At 42.5% G+C, this 16417-nt stretch overlaps 1 protein-coding gene across 1 annotated transcript; it reads right to left on the bottom strand.

Annotated features, from left to right (window-relative positions):
- Nucleotides 1-732: 732 nt before the first annotated feature.
- Nucleotides 733-12746, bottom strand: zc3h15 (zinc finger CCCH-type containing 15). Its single transcript, XM_033613016.2, has 11 exons — nucleotides 12535-12746; nucleotides 9221-9322; nucleotides 8993-9095; nucleotides 8669-8821; nucleotides 6024-6115; nucleotides 5376-5558; nucleotides 4033-4113; nucleotides 3854-3919; nucleotides 3585-3698; nucleotides 1845-1980; nucleotides 733-1732 (listed from the first exon to the last, which is right to left on the bottom strand). The coding sequence occupies exons 1-11, from the start codon at nucleotides 12607-12609 to the stop codon at nucleotides 1545-1547; spliced, it is 1293 nt and encodes a 430-aa protein (XP_033468907.1). The 5' UTR covers nucleotides 12610-12746; the 3' UTR covers nucleotides 733-1544.
- Between the last annotated feature and the right edge of the window lie 3671 nt (nucleotides 12747-16417).

The following is a 16417-nucleotide window of genomic DNA, read 5'->3' as shown; positions in this document are numbered from 1 at the left end:
AAGCGTATGTATGTATGATATGTTGATTTCACGACAGTTGAGACTTGATGATCACTGAAACAGGTGGGAGAAAGTGGATTTATCGTTTGATGTTGTTTATCAAACAAATGAGTTGTTACATTTCAGCATGTTAGATTTCGACAAAAAACCCAATATCGTGCACCCCTGATTAAAGTGTTAAGAATTGGAAATGTGCCCAAATTTTACCTGACTGTGACCTAACTGGCACCAAGACCGGATTACCAAGTGTCAAACTGCCACATGGCCACAGACCCTTCAGGGGCCCCAAAGGCCTCAGCTCATCGTGTGTTAGCGGCTTCTTGTGAACATGTTAAACTTGTGTTGGAGCAAGACTCTTGGTTCTGACTTCTAAAGTATGTCAAATTTATGTTCTAAAACATGAATTATTTTCTGTTTATTTGTTCATCTTGTGCACAAACCTTAACACTGTTTGATCAAACTAACGCAAAGCAGCTGGCACAGACGACCTGGGGCCAGGAAGTAGTCCAGTACATGTATCTATAGTGTGCTGTGCACGCTGTACTTGATGCAAACTTTGGGACAACAGGGGCCCCCAAACACACTGAGGGCCCCTGTTGTTTTGCCGTGACAGAGTGGGGAAATCTTAAATTTAAAAAATGCAGCACGTTTGTACAACAGCAGTCTGGTGTTGTGAAAGCTGAAGCCATAAGATGTGGACTCTGCTTCGTCCAATAAGAGACTCACACTGGATGAACAGTTATGTTTTATTTCTTCAGGAGGCAGCTCATGAGAACATTATTTACAATTCTGGGCTGGCGAGTGGATCATTTGGTTTCAGGGCCGACATTTTAGAAGTTCTGGATTTTGTCGTTCAAAAAGTTGCATGAATTTCCGCTGACAGTTGAACAGGGCTTTGACTTCAGCTACATGAAATGTATTTGTCGAGAGAAAACAATCAGCTGGACCTCAGACTAGAGCTGTTGAGTATGAGAGGCAGTGAAGCTCTGAACAGATTCAGTTTCTTATAACAGAATCACTCCTGTTCATTTCCTACGTCGTATAACTCAACCTTCAAACATTCAACATGTTATTTGATTTATCCCACAATATAATCTCAAGAGTGCTTTCATTTTAGGCCCTTACAAAGTCTCACTCTGCAAATCACTAAATTTAAGATTCAACTGATCAGGAAGCCTAATTTTATCAGTTTCAGCATAAGCCAGCAACAAGAAGTGCAGCCAAATTCTCTTTTAATGAAACTCTGACAAGCGGCGGTCATGTGGAGTTGGCCCTGTGGCGGGAACTTGGACACCGGATGGACAGAGAGGCCGAGGACGCGGCAGGATGTGAGAGGGGCGGTACAGAAAACAGAGGGCGGCAGAGACAGGCAGTGATGTCATGATATAATCAGGCTTTATTACTGGAGTCTCTGAAATTTAAAATCATTCAAACATCTGGTCTCTTTGTTGTGTAGCTCCATGCATCCATCCGTCGATCCCTTTGTCACTTAGTCCGTCCTGACTTCCATCACGCGCTCCCTCGTGTCTCACGCGCTCCCTCTCTCAGTCTTCCAGCGCCAGTGTGTTGAGTTCCTCGTCGAGCTCCTCCAGATCTTCTCCCGTGAACAGGTTCTCATCCACTGGCACCTCCTCCTCCTCTTCATCATCCCCTCCTCCGTCCTCCCCGCCTCCCTCCGCCCCCGAAAGCCCGTTGGCCTCGGCGCCACCGCAAGCTCCGTTCATCTGCTCCTCTGTAGAAACAGACCGATCTTTATTATTTGTGTTAAAGGTCACCTTATGATTTACACAAAAAGACGACCTGTGTTGTCATGGCAACAAGGCACAAATCTCTCATCTTCTTACCGTTGTCGTTTGGCGTCGGCTGAGTCTTGTTCCTCGAGGTGAAACGGTCCACGGAAGCTACGGTGATGCCTGTGTTGTCGACCTCTTGTGGAACAAAACGGGATAGGTCTATGTCCTGGACTTCTGTAGAGTTAGTCTGAAATAAGTAAGGTTTAGACAGGAGTGTGAGAGGTCGTGTTCTGATCATACCATTTATTATCTACTTAATTTAAGCACTGAAAGTGTTGGTGATTTACAGTGACGAGTCATTTTGCCTTAAACGCAGCATTCTGTGCTAACTGTCCTGCCAGATGCTGATTAATACAAAAGCAGATTTCCACTAAAATAGATTTAAAACGCTCGTCTTTGTACCAGAGAGCAAAATAATAAATGAATTAAGGGGCAAAAATGTGACTTTTCAGATTACGTTTAATTAAGATGAATTAAAGGAATGAAGCAGAAATGTTTTCTTGTTGCATTAAATGTGTTCTGCATTAATTTACAGCCGGCGTCTGACTGAGCAGCAGGACTGTACAGCAGGTGCAGACAATTAACAGGCTCATTATTTGCTGTGTAAAGACAGGCAGCAGGAATCAGACAGTTTAATACAGACGAGCGCTCTTCGGTTTTCCGTTTCCATTGTGAACAGTTTAATAATAACGGGTATTTATGATTCTTTGGTACTTATATGTTTCAGCGTTGGTGGTGAAAGCAAAGAAATCTGTCTGCTCACTACTTACTGTAGTTCTCTGGTTTCTTCTGAGACTTTTTTGGGGGGGATTTGGAATCAATAACTAGCTTAGCGAGGGGGAGTCCACTGCTAATTAGGTTCACCAAAATTTAGGAGACAGGACCAGTTATCAGGTTACACATTTTTACAGCTGGAAAATGTAAGAATCACTTCAGGCCACAGTAATAAAACATTAAAATTAAAGTAAGTGTTTTTCACATCCATATAATCTTTTGTAAAAGCCACTGGAGAGGCGCTAAAGAGCCGCAGGTTGCCTCCCTCTGGTCTGTGCACCACCATTAGGGTTAGTTTTGGTCCTAAAGGTACGATACTGAATGTTTTAGTGCAAACGGAGCTTTAAAGTCTGACGACTGCACCACACCACCTGCATCACCTGTAACTGAGGCAAAACAGTGAACTGAAAATGTGGCTGTGTCTCGTCTCTGTGAGGTGTGACCGAAGTCCCTGTTTGTCTCTGACTTCACTTCCTGCAGTCGGCTGTTGATGCTCTTAACTTTTAATTCTAAACACTTAGAGGACATTAAAGCAGAAACACATACATTATCTATTCTCCCAGATTCTAAATGTCACTAAAGACAGGAAACACTGTGTGTAGACGGATTCTCTCTTGCACTCACTGAGCATGTGGACATTTCTCTGAAAGGGAAATTCTGTTCTGAGTTTTGCATAAATTGAACCGTTTCATCACGACGACAGGAACACTTGCTGCCTCTTCACAGTGTTCAAAATATTTTAATACCTAATGGCCTCATGTTTAAATATTGAGAGGTTTTCCAGGCGCTGCAGAGAAGTTCCTGACGACAGCGACCTCACAGCATGACCAAAATAACCGTTAGACTGCAAGTGTTTTGGACCAACGATGCAAACTATATCAGACACCAAACAAATGTTATTGTGCTGGGACACCTCGCTTCCAGAGAGCACAAATCAATATGAAGTCATACAAAGCCAAACTAAATAACCACCGACTGTAGGCAGACATCATCTGTGACTGCACGCCGCTACATTACCTCCTCCTCCTCCTCATCACCATCCTCGTCGCTGGCATATCGTGTGTCGGAGGCTTCAGCATCGTCGTCGTCGACCAGCTCTGGGCGGAACTCGAACACCTCACGCCCGCTCACCTACAGATACATGTGATTTAATTAAATCCTGTGTAACCGTGGAAACGTCTGCTGTATTGTGATAAAACCAGACAGAATGTAAACTCAGAGTCACGGACCTCTACAAACAGACACACACAGTTAACGTAACGACCACACACACCAGTCGGACTTACCACTAGCGATTTTCCAGCCTTAAAGTCGGCCTTCTTCTTCTCCATCTCCTCCTTCGCTTTGTCAATCTGTTAATCAGCCGCACACAGAGGGAAATGTGAGAGGCTTTACGATCAAACATTTCTGTTTTTGCTCCATAAAAAGCTGATGTTGATAAAAATGTGATTGAACATGTTCCAACCTTCTCCTGCCTTTTCCTCCTCTTCCACGCCAGGAAAGTCTCCAGAGTGATCCGAGTCACGTTGGGACCCAGAGCTGAGCGCTGCAGGGAGACAGGCAGACAGACGTCAGGATGTGGAGAGAAAATATCAGTCAGATGGAGATTTTACAGACGTCACATCACCGTGTAGCAGCCAGGTTGGAGGTCCAAAACTTTTGGGTGCCATTTTCTACAGACAAAATTTCTAATATCCAATTTTTCCGTCTCAGATTTGCTTCTGTAAATTTGACCGACCACTGATTGTTCTTGTGTTTCCATTTGATCTGTGTCGACAGGCATTTAATAACTTTTAAAATGTTTGCTGTATTTTATTGTTGTATATTTTAATGTGAATATTTGAAGCACTTTGTAATTGTTTTTAAAGGTGCAATAGAAATAAATGTTTACTAACATAATTACAAGTACTAATGAACAGTGAGCTAACGACCATATCTGATTTAAATTCCAGTTAAAGTAGCTCGCACTAACTTCAGAAGTCATAAAGTTGCCAGATGATGTCATCATGCGGCAGAGTGTTGTTCCTGTGGGCTACAGCAACACTAAACCCCTGAGCTTGCCTGAGAAGGACTGAATGCACAAAGCTGCTATTTTTAAATATCCCATGGAGAGAGACTCTCACTGCAGCCTGTTCTATTTTGTTGTGAAAATGTGGGCGTGCAGCCTCGTTCTGTGGACGATAAACCAGGTGCAGACTTCCATCTGTGTCACCGCTGATGAGGAAATACAGCGAGTGCTGGACGGAGCAGTGAGTGACAACAACCCCGCCCACATTTAAGAGGACTGTCTGAACAGACCGAGGGTCTAGGTACCATGTCTGAAGGCTTACTGCTGGTTCCAGAGGTGCTGGACTGGAAGGGTTTGGTGGAAACTGGGCTTAAACTCCTGTTTCCCAGACGATTACAATGCTCAGAATATCCAATATGTGCCCAATTCGTACGGCACATGTGCAGCTATCAACAGAGAGGAGGAGGAGTTGGCTCACTCCTCGGCTTCTTGCCTCATCAGTTCAAGAAAAAACAAAGTGGTTAATTCTTTTTTTGTAGCCTAACATGTAATCTTTACTGCTGAGTGCTGCACTGACTGAGCTCACTGTAACCTACAGTTCTGACTTTGGAGACGAGTCTCAATGAAATGCTACTAACATGATTATTCTACACCCAGCTCTTTCTAGTTTACTACTGATTTTGGTGAATACATTTCTGTATCAATTCAGAGCTGTTATTCAACAGACTTGTTTGTTTTTTCTGACTCTATTAACCATAAACCTCAGAGTCCAGACTTCACACCCCTCCGTCCATCCTTACCTCGTTCTCTATCAGCTCCTCCAGCGAAATCTCCTCCTCTTTGTCCTCCTTCTTCTTGTCTTTTTTCAGTACAAAGCCGGGCGGCAGGGCGTGCCGGTACATGCAGGTGTCGCCCCCCGCTGGACACGACCAGAACCAGCCGTACTTATTATTCTCTATGGCCTCCAGGAAGTACTTGCACACCTGCAGACAAGACAATGCAGTGGATAATGTTACTCAGAGGGGTCGAGGTACACAGACAGCATCGTATTATTACTGTGTTCAGCTGACTGGATTTAAGTCTGAGTGACTGTCAAGTGTTGGGGGACAAGCAGCCATGAGATCACAGATTAACTTTGCTCTTTAAACTGCTCCGATTGTTTTTGTGTCTGACTCAAAAAGAGGCTTAGCTGATGCCAAAGGGACAGTTCGGCTTTAAATCACGACTAACATGACTCATAGATTTATGTGATGACTGATTGAATCCAACACCTTCACTACTGATCAAACCTCGTCCATCTGACTCTTGTAGGTCATTTCTGCCTCGGACTTCTCTTCCTCAAATGGCAAAAGCAAATGGACTATTCCCTCCATGCATCACCATCTACCTCCTCATATCTGACCCTGTCTTCATTCATTCATCATTACTCATCATCAGAGCGGACTTACGATTTGTGTTTTGGCTTTCTTCTTCTCCGCCTCTCCGTGTTTTTTGTTGACCACCTCCTCCAGCTTCTTCTCATCCCAGTTCTCCATGGTGTCTGAACACAACACAACAAATAATGAAGCATCGTACAAATAATAGACCCGAACCTTCATCAGCACCGCTCCTGATTTATCACTGAGCACTCGGTGTGTCTGAGATTTAATGAGGGATAGATCGTCTTGGCAGCAGAGTGTTCAACTTTTGCACTCAGACTCTTGGTGCTTATAGGACGTCTTTTTAAAAAGTATTTCCACCTCGTTTCTCTGAAGAAGAAGCAGAGCGACAAGCCAGTATGATTATTAGTATATAAGTGATTTTTAATCAAATCACCTCATTTCACCTTATTTGCGCCATTTGGAGACGACTGTATCAAACTAAGTAAAAATAATGACATCGGCCAGCATGACACATAATCTGTGTTTCTAAAGCACTTTTCAAACACATGTCAACAGTCAAAACAGACATGACATGAAAACAACTTTGAAAAGAACTGATAAAAACACTTTGGTTTATGAAACCTGAGGAAATAACAGACAGTTTAAATGAACTTATAACTCAAGTAAGACCAGGAAAGGCTCTCTGATAAAAGTCTGTTTTAAGAAGGGACTTAAATGAGATCACTGACTCAGTCGACCTGACTGTTCAGAGCCTCGGGGCCCCGACAGCAAACGCTCTGTCCCCTTTAATGTTCACTGTCAGGAACAGACAGACGACCTCTGCTGCCTGAGGACGTCAAAGTACATCCTGGTGTGTACGGCACTAAGAGGTCAGAGATACAGCTGGGAGAGAGACCATGGAGAGCCTTTAAAGGCATCAGTAAATCTTATAATATATCTAAGACATACTGGGAGTCGGTGTGAGGCCTCGATCACACAGAAAGTGTTTTGCAGGTTGCAAAACATGAGGCGCACCACACTGTCCCTTTTTGTTCTTAAAAAAGTAAATAAAATTGAACGCCACTAGTAAATAAACCTTTGCTACGCTTTTTAATTTGTGCAACCACCTCATCAGTTCACTACCCTAACCCTTCCATATAATCACTCTACTGTTTTTCCTTTCCCCGCAGTACTCAGTGTGTAGCTGCTGCCATGTTGAGGCAGAGGGTACTGTCTGTAGCTCTGGTTGAGGGTGAGAGGCTGTCAGCAGATAAACAGAGATCTGTGTGGGTACATGAGACCCTAAAAAAGAGGCTGGATCATGGGGAGTACCACCAGTTGGTCCAGGAGCTTCTCCTCCATCATGGACGTTTACAGTACTGCACTTATCTGCTGTTTTCTATTCAGATGGTGCTAACTGTGCTTTGTAAAGTCGTATAGCTCTGGGTATCCAGCAACCACTACCACCAGTTTCTCCTCCATTGTTTACCAACTGTAAACTTGTTGTAGTGACCACCACAGAAGCCCCGCCTCTAAAATCATCCGATAATAACCGGACAATAGGAAAAAAGATGACGAAAAAGAGATGATGTGGAGTGCTTTTCCCACAAAAACACGAGACGCGTAGCTTGGCCTGTCGCGATATGCGATAAGTCGGTTAATTGCACGGTAAATTTAAAGGGAGACAGTAACTTTTCCAGCCGCGATTAATTGCCATATTCACGCGTGTTTGTTTCCCTCGTCTCTCTCCGCCAAAGAGACTGGACGACAAGAGCGTTCACTGCCGTGCATCGTCTGGCAGCCAGGTGAGTTGGTTCATTAGCGTAATGAACAGAGGGAAAGCTCTTGTCATCGAGTGTCTTCGTCTCCGTGGGGGAGGCGGGGCTATGAGCTACACACACACACACACACACACAGAGTGCAATCTTCATGAGGGGGAGACAAGGCGGAGAAAAAAAAAAAAAACGAGTTGAGCGTAAGACAAAGACAGGGAATGCCGGGTTTGTTCTAAAACCGTCTCAACAAAAAGAGCAAATACGACCAACTTAACTGCACACCTGAGAGTGAGACTGACTATTTTTTGCATTCCTAAATATTCTTGTTAGATAAATGTTTATTTCTCTTTAAAAGGGTGTACTTGCATCAATATGTCTTTATTATCATTATACAAGTTTAAAAATAGTCTAAAAACAGCAAAATTACAACAATAATAAAAATGGTCTTAAAAGCACAATATTACACATTATTATCGCAAACATTTCTGACGCAATTAATCGCCCAGCAAAATTTGTTATCATGACAGGCCTACGTGTAGCAACGTAAAAACAGCGAGCAAAACCTTCATTCTCATTTTTTTTAAAATCTAAAGAGGCTAAAGAGGCTAAAATTAAGGTCTCCTGGCAGCTGAGTTCTCAACAGTCCGGAGTCGATTAATAAATGCCTGAGTCAGGCGTGAAGAGATGAAGGCGTGTAAAACTGCCTGCGTTTTTAAAAGTTAAAATGGATCGTACTATTGAAATATTGTTAAGATGATGTAAACATGTTTACACAAGCTTTCTGACTCAAAAATTAAACTTCTGTCCAACCAGACTCCAAGATGTCTTTCAGCAGGTCTGAGGTGATCCAGCAGGGGGGCAGCCTGTCAGGGCCCGGTGACAACAATCTCTGTTTTCAGCTGCAGAAAATGTTTTGACATCCAGCTTTTAATAATTATACATTCACTACAAACTAACCTTTCTCCAGGTCATCGTCTCTTTCATCCACGTAGAGGCTCCTCTTCTCACATTTCCTCTCCATCGACAAGTCATGGCTGAACTTGCACTTGTCCCCTTTGGTGCACTGGCCCTGCTTAAAGAACGCACACAGCACGGACTTTGGGTCGACGCCTGCAGAAAGAGAGAAGATTCATTCAGCCGTGATTAATTATGGTCAACTTTAATAAACACACAACCAGCAAATATTTGGGCGTTTTTACATGATGAGCAGCTACAATGAAAAATGAGCTGAGTTATGATTCATTCATCTTCTGTCACATTCACAGACAGTGTGTTCGGTACCTTTGCTGACTTTCTGGGCAGCGACTACTGGTTTAAACAGCTCGTTGAGTTCTTCCAGCTCCTTCTTCTTATCACCCTTCTTATTGGTCTTTTCTGCCTCCACCTTCAAACACAAACATAGATGGTAGATGAAGTGAAATTAGCTGAGCACACAGAGCAGTTTAACCGCCACACAGCCAGGTGATCAACAACTCCTGACAGGCAGTGACATCTAATGCAGCTCCTGACCTGTCTGGCACTTTGCTGTCCATGTTTGACTTGCTGAGTGACGTTCTTGATGAACTTCTGCTGCTTGGCCCCTTTTTTGTTCTTCAAGCCAAATGTCTTGTCCTGGAAAAAACACACAGTCAGTTATCAGTTTCTAATTTATCAATTTAACGCTTCCCATCAACGAGAGCACGTTCCTGCACTTCAAATCCACAAACACGACAGATGAGGATGAACTCACCTGCAGCACAGAGCAGCTCACCTACACACTGTGATTCTGGACGCGCAGGGTGGGGCTGCATATGTAAGCACTTTCCTTAGCTGATCATTGGTAACATTAACCATCAGTTAATCTTGACTTCTTTTCTAAAAATACATCAACTTTGCTTACACCTAATGCCTTTTTGTTTCTCACAGCAACATACTGGATACTCTGACAGCATCACACAGCCTCTGAAACAAATACAGATGTGGAGGCCTAAACACATGAAACACATTAATTATAACTGCATCATGATGCTTTGCCTGCTTCATTTTCCAAAGTCGCCACCATGCTCTCACTCCAGACCCCAAAATGGCTGCATTGTCATATAGTAGCTGTACTGCACCCTGTTTGTTAACGCTTGTAACTGAAACATGCTTCCAACATACACCATCGTACTGACAGCTGGAACATAACAGGAGGCTACTCATGTGTATATTTCAGAATCAGATCTTTACTTGATTAATTAAATTAACCAATCGGTCGTTAAGTAGTCATTATCGTCCCTGGCTGCATCATGCGAGGGAAATATGCAATAATATTGTTGTATAACAGAGACGGGGAAAAATAGATACGACATAGTATCGTGCTATTTTTGTGAGGCAATATCGTTTCATCACACAGTGTCAAGTATTGATTTTTACTATTTAAATGATTAATATTACTTTATATTATCCAATATTACTACTTAATATTAGGTACATTATGCTACAAATACAATGATTTAAGTCAGATGAACACAGATGCTGGTAAAGCTTTCCTCTGGAGAAATAATTTGTAGTTGGGACAAAAGGGTAATAAATCACAATATAATTTATCCCAACACTTGAGTTGAAGGTGTGAGAAAGAATAGTATCAGTAACATTGTTAACACTGTGCTACATTACAGAGAAATACAAACTGTACTAATGAACCTTCATTAATATAGGCCTATATTTTATCTCCAAGTGCACGTCACACACTGAGCGAGCCGCCTGTTAATGACGCTGTGGGCTAATGGGCATGTAGCTACTTCCATGTTTCACATGATACGTCATGTTTGTAGTCGACCAATGAAGATGAGTTTACATATCACCTTGGGTTCGTCCTTCACCTTCTCAAAATGATCCCACACTTTGGATTTCCTGCCCGACATGTTATTAACTAGCCTGTGGAATAACCACAGGTACCAGCCCTGGAGATTAACCTGACGAGGACACTTCCTGTGTCTCTCCCTTCAAAGTAAAGTCACACATGCTCCAGTCATATAGGTTTGGATTTATTCTGACATAGTGTTGCACAGTGTACCGGGACTAAAATAGTACCGCAGTACTAGAGTATTCCAAACGGTACTATACTGCATTTGGAAAATAACGGTACTTTGAAATTGATTCAATTCATTAATTTAGTTAATTTGTTTTACTCATTTATGCACACAAACACCTTTCTTGTTCCTATTGGAGCACAGATTGCGCAAGTGGTGTGTATGACAACACCTGTATCAAGATTCGCAGCTGGCGCACGTGAAAACAGACAAGAGAAAGTCTGAATCGCAAAGGGAGACAACACGAGACAACACCAACTTGGTGAAACATTTGAGCAACCAAACCCTGACGTCCGTACCGAGGTACTTTCGAACCACGATTTTTTGGTACCATTACACCTCTACTATTTATTGTTCTAAAGGTTTGTAGCCAAAAGGACTTTTCCTTAGGAAAAGTACCGAGAAGTATCGAAATTCATATTGGTATGGGTAACCGAAACAAAGATTTTGGTATCGTGACAACACTATTCTGACAAGGTGCAGCTCCTGATAGAGTTTCACGTTTTGTTTGTTTTTGCAACTAAGCGACCAGTGAAATCTTGCCGACTTGGTCGACTATTGTGATAATATTGTATCGTGGGTCTTCGGGTGATTCCCGCCTCTGTTATTATCCAAACTTGTGAACAGTGTGATAAGACTCGACTTTAGTTAAAAACAGAAACAAGACATGACTCTGTTTTGTTAATGTGTTAGTTAGTCCCTCAAATTTCTCTGAATGATGTAGTTAACGGTCACAATAGTCTGCACTGATCAAACACCAATAACAAGTGTGTTTTTAGTTACTGTATTCACAGTATAACACATCAGTGTGACAACATGAGCTCAGATGATTCAGCTTTATTCAGCCTTTGGAAACACAACTTGTTAATTGAATTTGCTCACTTTAATAACCCGTTAACTATAAGCATCAGACCACAGACAGCACACAAAGTACTTGTTGTGTAATTACACAGATAGTTTACCAACTCTTGTCACAATCAGGAACAATTAAACATGACGTTATACAAGTTAAATAACCTATAATCAGCCTCAAAGCTCTGCAGGAACCTCAGGAACACGTTGCAGTACATTTGAAGCCTGTGTGTGTCACAATAGCAAAAGGCGGCTAACGCAGACAAGCCGGTGTGGACACACTGACGGCTACACGACACAATGTTTGCTGGTTACAGCTGCTTTAAGAGACCCACACCTGCACTAACATCACTCTCACACCTGACGACACACACATTATGTGTTTAAAGACCAACTTTGTCCAGTTCTAGCTCAGATCTGATCCTGTCACTGATCTGAGCTGCGCGGCCGGACAGTAGCAGGCCGCTCACACCACTCTGGTGACTCTTCATGTACAAAAACAGCAAAGCTAATTATAAAATACACAGTAAAGCCGTTATATAAAGACTTCTAATTTAACTGGTGACTTTAGGGACATATATGAAGCTTACTGGGACAAGTGTGGACACTCAGAGCGGCGGCGCGGCCCTGCTAGCCTCCTGACCGCCTCGTTAGGACACAAGCATCAGCCAAAAATGAAGCTAGCCTCCTGACAGCTAGCTAACACACTGACAGCTAGCTAACACACTTAAACATTTAATTATAGTGATTTAACTTTTGTTAAATAGTTAATGAATTATTCACAACAACTACGGAACAATTAGTTGACGCTGTCAGTTGCCAGGAGGCCGGTGCAACTTGTCAGCAACATATGCTAGCTTCGGTTAGCACGGCCGGCTAACGCTAAAACACCGACATGCTAACTCGTGTTATTTTTACCTCAATAATCTTTTCCTTTTTCTTCTCCTGAGTTTTTTTACTCCCCGCGGGCTGGGCGGGTTTCTTCGGAGGCATGTTGGCTCAGGTGCAGCTGTGTACAAAACGCGGACAGCCGTGTGTTTTATTGAAAATGTGGTGTTTCGGCTGAGGGACGTCAGCTCCACATTACCCGGTTGATGCTAGCAGCACCGCACCGCGACGGCGTCCCTAGGCCACATGTGAGTTGTTGATGTTCGGTGGCGTCATCACGCACCGCGAGAGGCATGACGGGTACTGTAGTCCTCACATAAAAACGACTTTTCCCAGTTAAACCTGGTGTAATCAGCGGTGGGAAAGGTGCTCACTTGTTTTATGGAAGTAATGGCAGCATTACCAGAGTGTAGAAGTAATCTGTTACAAGTACAAGGTCTGCATTTATAATTTTACTTGAGTAAAAGTAGCCTACAGTAGTATTACCACCACTTAAAGGTAAATCACTCATGCAGAGTGGCCCATTATTGAATCATAATTATTGATGTATAAATAGGTGCATCATTTTAATTTTGCAGCTGGTAAACCTGGGTATTACTCTGCGCCTCCAAGGTGCCCTTGAGCAAGGCACCAAACCCCTAACTGCTCAGGGCCCCTGTCCATCTGCAGCCCCCTCACCCTGACATCTTTCCATTTAATGCTTGTCCTGTTTGTGCATGTGTGTGTACAGTGGCTGCAAAAGTCTGGGCACGCGCAGTCAAATTTCATTTACTGTGAACAGTTAAGTGAGTAGAAGATGAACTGATCTCCAAAAGGCGTGACGTTAAAGTTAAAACATGCTTTTACATTTTTTTTCCAGCAGGATCAGTGTGTTATTTTTGTTTTGTGCAATTTTAGAGTGGAAAAAAAAATGAAAAGAGCACCGTGCAAAAGTTTGGGCACGGTGAGACATTTGAGCTCTCAGACAGCTTCTCCCAGGGTCTCAGACCTTAATGAGCTTGTTCACAGTCATCGTTAGGAAAGGCCACGTGATGCTAATTTCAGCTGACTCCTGAAACCTTGTCCCAACAACCAGCAGCCATGGGCTCCTCTAAACAGCTGCCTAGCACTCTGAAAACTAAAAGACCTGATGAAGACTAGAAGAAGATTGCAAAGTGTTTTCAGGGAGCTGTTTGCTCAGTTGGTCATGTCAGTAAGAAATGGCAGTTAACAGGAACTGTGGAGGTCAAGCTGAAAAGAAGATGAGAGCTGCTCGTAGGATTGTTAGAAAGGCAAATCACAAGACCTGCAGGAAGATTGATCAGACTCTGGAGTGGTGGTGCACTGTTCTACTGTGCAGACACACCTGGACAAATATGAGCTTCATGGAAGAGTCATCAGAAGAAAACCTTTCCTGTGTCCTCACCACAACATTCAGCGTCATAAGTTTGCAAAGGAACATCTGAACAAGCCTAATGCTTTCTGGAAACAAGTCCTGTGGACTGATGAAGGTAAAACAGAACTCTCTGGACACAATGAGCAAAGGTATGTTTGGAGAACAAACTGTTAGACATGGGGGTGGATGGATGATGCTTTGGGCTTGTGTTGCAGCCAGTGGCGCGGGGAACATTTCACAGGTAGAGGGAAAAATGGATTCAGTTAAAGTCCATTACATTCTCCAATTGTAAATGTGCATCATACGTCTACAGTCTGGGGCCTTTATCTAAAATACCAAACCTCATTGTGACTATCCTCATAGCTCAGCTAGCCGTGGATTCAAACCACAAAAAGAACAAGTTTCTGAGGAAAATTGAGACTTTGAGACAAGGACAGCTTTGTTTACTTTCACCATCAACACTGCAAAGTTAAAATGATCATAAGCGCCCCACTGCGGAGAAGCCACTTATACCTATCAGTGATGTTAATAGGCTATCTCAACTTAATAGGCTGCGCTGCCTCCACTATGAGGCTCAATTTGTTTTGGCAGATTATTATTTTTTGGGTTCTTTTGATAAGAAATAAAAGTTGCAGACTCCTGGTTTGTTCTGGGCTACTGTAGAAACAACAACATGGCAGACGAAAGAAGAAAGGACCCAAAGAAATTAGCAAGAAGTTAGAAAATGAGAAAATTAACAACAAAAAAATGTAGTAAAAAAAAAAAAAAAAGCAATAAAGAAAATTAAAAACAATCAAACAAGGAAATGACCTGGAAAGAAAGCTTAGAAATTAAATTAATCAATTAATACATAAATAATTAATTCTGTAACATAATTTAAAATAATAATAATAATAATAATAATATAGTTTTGCCTAATTTATTTTTTGTTTTTTCTCTTAGTTTTTGTGCAAAAAAAAAATTCTAAAAAGTTTTTCCTAAATTTTTCTTTCAGTTTGTGCTCGTTGCCTTTTTCCCTATGTTTTTGAAATAAATCGCACCATTAGCTCAGGGAGGTTTCAAAGGTTTAAAAACTTGCGAAAAGCGTCTGAAAGCAGCTCAAGAAAAGTGATGTCTCTCCAGCCCCAAAGGGTTCAGGTAGACGTGGCCATGACACACAACACACACACAACATAAATAAAACATTCATATATAATTCAAACAAATACACTATATTTAAAATCTTGTATGTTGCTTTAGAATATTGTAATTGACAGACGGGAGGAATCAGAACTGATTTACCATAAAATGATCCTCAGTATTATTATGTATGTTTTTGTTATACTGGTCTGTAATACTTTGGGCAGCTGCTCAGCAGGAGGAGAGATGAGGCTTCACTCAGGGTCCAATGTGATTTCACTGCAGCTGCAGCATTTCACCACCAGGTGTCAGTGTGTTGCAGTGTGTGCCGGTTGAGGAGAGACGTAACAGATGAGAGAATCAGTGACTGGTTTAGTCGTCAGGTACAACCAGAATCTCAACACACATCTTACAGAGCGAAGAGCTGATATAAAGAAGAAGAAATGTGGTGTCAGGAGCTGAAGCTGACTTCAAGCACCTGAAGGGAAGCTCTGGAGAAGTCTTCTTGAGTTATTGATCAGATTTTCTCAGTATGAAGAGACGCATTATCAGAGGAGTCCAAACTTTTTTGAATGGGTGTCAGATCAGGTGATGGTAAAGTACCTGGGGGTCAGCAGCTTCTTGTCTCATACCTGTACAAATGAGACAAACACTATTTCATCTTTCAGTGAACAAGTATCCAACTTTCTGCTCCTGCATCGACTTTATGCTTCTTTGCTGTGATCGTGTTTGCTGCCGAGCAGGAAATATCTGCTGTTAGTTAACCAGTGGCGTATGGTAGTTATAATGGGCCCCACTGCACACTAGTTGATATTCATGCATCTAAACTACCACATCATCTTAATATCTCATCACATGATCAAACAGAGACTCGACACTGGAGAACACCAACATACATGTTACCCAGAAATCATCATCACATATGGTAAAAAAAGAAAATAAAGGAGTGGGAGAAAGAGGATGAAGCAAGAAAACAGAGCTGGGAGTCACAGCAGACTCAAGTTAGAGTCAAGGTCGAGGCAGAAATAAGCCAGAGAGACGCTGAGATCCTGCGTCTCACCGAGGACAACAACGGTCTCATCGAAAAGCTCTCGGAGAAAACAGAGGAGCTCACCCGTAAAGATGATGAACTCCTCCAGAGCCAGAGAGCCTGGCAGGACAAGTGCAACACCCTGGAAACCAACATTACAGAGGAGCTTGCTGAGAAACATCAGGCAGAAGTGAAACAGCTGATGGATGAAAAGGTGGAACTGGAGGACCTCTGCTTGTATGTCAATAAGCAGAGGAAACGCTTCTTGCTGTTTCCAAGGAGGTCTTCAGACGACAGAGAGACCCAGCTGCAGAAGATGAAGAACAAAACGCAGCAGAAGGCAGCAAAAGCAAGAGGAGCTGAGAAGATGGAAGAAGAAATGGAGGCTG

Source organism: Epinephelus lanceolatus, chromosome 17 (genome assembly GCF_041903045.1).
Source record: "Epinephelus lanceolatus isolate andai-2023 chromosome 17, ASM4190304v1, whole genome shotgun sequence".
NCBI classification, from domain to species: Eukaryota; Metazoa; Chordata; class Actinopteri; order Perciformes; family Serranidae; genus Epinephelus; species Epinephelus lanceolatus.
The sequence above is the reverse complement of the archived record's forward strand: the minus strand, read 5'-3'. Positions and strand labels throughout refer to the sequence as shown.